This window comes from Nicotiana attenuata, chromosome 12 (assembly GCF_001879085.1).
Source record: "Nicotiana attenuata strain UT chromosome 12, NIATTr2, whole genome shotgun sequence".
Classification (NCBI taxonomy): domain Eukaryota; kingdom Viridiplantae; phylum Streptophyta; class Magnoliopsida; order Solanales; family Solanaceae; genus Nicotiana; species Nicotiana attenuata.
Window position 1 is genome coordinate 1556470 of NC_032000.1, and position 3151 is coordinate 1559620.

The window sequence follows — 3151 nt, forward strand, 5'->3', positions numbered from 1 at the left end:
TAGTTCCCATCATAGTCAGCAGATCTTGCCATTTGTGAGAACCTTTAGACCTGGTTTTCTGAGTGAAACGTAGCTTTTAAAGCAGTAGAGGACCTGTATATTACTCTGCTAAATAACTGATGCCTGATCCCCATACTTTAGACTATTTCTTCTCTGTCCACAGTCTCCCATATAATGCAAGCAGGCAGTGCTTGCATATTGGCTTAAGTTCGAGGAGAGTACTTTTGCAGTCCAACACTTGTTATTGCCTGCTGCATAATCAGACCTTCTAAATCTATGCCCTGCTCTAGAAAGAAAATATATTTCCACACAATGACACAATATTTGAAGTGAAAAACAACATGATCAATGATTCTTCTTTTAGATCTGCAACACCAGCACTAGAGGGCATGAAATATCCAGCCTACCAATAAAGTCAACGAGTGGCAGCTTAGCTTTCCAAACCTTCGCATAAAGAATGCTATTTTAAATGGCGAAACCTTTCACCCAAACATCTTTTATAGGTAACTCTAGGCTCATCTCTCTCCTAATATACTCCTAAGCAGATCTGACTGTGAAAATGGCCTCGAGGTTCCAGCATCCAATAAGGAGTATCAATATCAGCTTCCACAACTGGAGGTCTTTATGCTTTCTACAATGTGGATTGCATACTCTGCAGGTAGGAATTTCCATCAACCTATCCAATTTCCATTCACCATCTTCAACAACATCATATAGACATTGTGAAATAGTGTCATCTATCCCAAACTCAGGAGTACAAACAAAAACAAGCACCCGGGCCTGTCGGTATTATCAAACCAAAAGAGAGATGACCCCATCCTTGGATGCCATTTAATCAGATGTTCAATAGAATCTCTACATTCTTCTTCCTCCAACATGTGAACCTTTCTCTCCAAGGTACAACTAAGCGTATTTAGTTTTTTACAGTACTTCTGGCTCATAAATGAGCTCACAGGCTTGGCTTTGTTCAGAAAATTCCACCACAGCTTGCAATAAGAGTGCTTATCTCTCTCGACTGTGAAATGGCCTCGAGGTTCCAGCATCCAATAAGGAGTATCAATATCAGCTTCCACAACTGGAGGTCTTATGCTTTCTACAATGTGGATTGCATACTCTGCAGGTAGAATTTCCATCAGCCTATCCATATTCCATTCACCATCTTCAACAACATCATAGACATTGTGAATAGTGTCATCTATCCCAAACTCAGGAGGTACAACAAAATACAAAGCGCCCAGGCCTGTCCAGTTATCAAACCAAAAGAGAGATGACCCCATCCTTGGATGCCATTTAATCAGATGTTCAATAGAATCTCTACATTCTAACATCTTCCTCCAAACATGTGAACCTTCTCTCCAAGGTACAACTACAGCATTTAGTTTTTTACAGTACTTCTGGCTCATAAATGAGCTCCACAGGCTTGGCTTTGTTCGAAAATTCCACCACAGCTTGCAAAAGAGTGCTTTGGACACATCATGTAACGACCTAAATCCTATTCCTCCTTCTTCACATGGCATACGTAGAGTATTCCATGATGCCCAATGCCTACTAGAACCCCCAATAGAGCTACTCCAAAAGAATTGAGCAAATAATTTATGGAGTTTGTTAATTACATAACTTGGAGGATTTACAGCTGATAAAAGGTGAATTGGCATACTCTGAAGAACATGTGCAATCAGCACTGCTATACCCCCTATCGATAGTAGCTTGCCTTTCCATGACTGCAACTTATCAAGAACTTTAGTAATAAGTCCTTGGTAGTGATCCATCTTCCTTCTTGAATAAAAAATGGGACATCCCAAATATGTGAAAGGGAAATCTTGCCTCTGAATGCCAGTAATCCCCACCACCTTGTTACTCAATTCAATATCTGTTAAATGATGCATGTATATGGCTGATTTACCCTTGTTTACCTTCTGCCCTGATGCTGCTTCATAAGCATTGAGAATCTGCATCACTAACTGTAGGGAGGTAGCATCAGAAGAGGTGAAAATGATTGTGTCATCTGCATATGCTAGGTGATTAATCTTTGGACTTTACTTAGGTAGGCCAAATCCACAAAAGTAAAGATTCAAGTGCAAAGAATTTAGGCCCCTCGACAGTGCTTCTGCAGCTATAATGAAAAGTGTTGGTCAGAGTGGATCTCCTTGTTTTACCCCCCTTGATGACTTAAAAGATCCATGAGGCTGGCCATTCACTAGTATAGAGTACCAGTTGTTCCCCACAATATCATAAATCATGCCAATGAACCTTTCACAGAATCCAAATCTCCTTAACATCTTAGTCAAAAACAACCATGATAGCCTATCATATGCTTTCATCATGTCAAGCTTAATCACTACATTTGGCCCTACTTTTGTTCTAAGCCTAATGTCTGTGATTTTTTCCTGAGTGAAAAGCACATTTTTGACTATACTTCTTCCTTTAATAAAACCTTCTTGTTCTTCAGAGGTCAAATTAGGAAGTAGATCACCCAATCTGTCATGGATCACTCTTGAAAAAATTTTATTGACAAAGTTGCTCAAACTTATAGGCCTCATATCAGAAAAGCTTACTATCTCTTTTTTCTTGGGCAATAGTACCAGATTGGTATGAGTTATACTCTTTGGGAGTTGCCTACCACAGAAAAATGCACTCACCATCTGGAAGATATCTTCACCAATAATGTCCCAACATGTCTGGTAGAATGCTCATGTATATCCATCTGGACCACCTGCAGATTCTGCATTAAGTCCAAACACTACACTCTTGACCTCTTCTCTTGTGGGCATACTGATCAGCTTTGCATTTTGTTCTCCATTGATTAAACATGGTACATGATCCATAATGCGAAAATCAGTAGGGACCTCAAATTCACAGAATTGTTCTTTAAAAAAATTGACAGCTGCTTCTGCTATTTGTTCCTCCTCCTCTAACCAAATGCCCATGTTGTTTTGTATTCTTTTGACTTGTAACCTTTTCCTTCTCCCATTTACATGAGCATGGAAGAACTTAGTATTCATATCCCCCTCTTTGAACCATGCCATGCCTGCCTTTTGCTTCCAAAATTCCTCTTCAATTGCCAAATATCTGATAAGCTGAGCCTAGACTAACCTCAATCTTTCCCTATTTTGTTGGGTTGGCCTCTCTTCAAACTGTCTTTCATGAACCA

At 39.7% G+C, this 3151-nt stretch overlaps 1 protein-coding gene across 1 annotated transcript; it reads right to left on the bottom strand.

The window, feature by feature from the left end:
- On the bottom strand, nt 538-1955 carry LOC109235807. The gene is made up of 2 exons (XM_019402061.1): nt 885-1955; nt 538-780 (listed from the first exon to the last, which is right to left on the bottom strand). Exons 1-2 carry the CDS (start codon nt 1953-1955, stop codon nt 538-540), a joined length of 1314 nt encoding a protein of 437 aa, XP_019257606.1.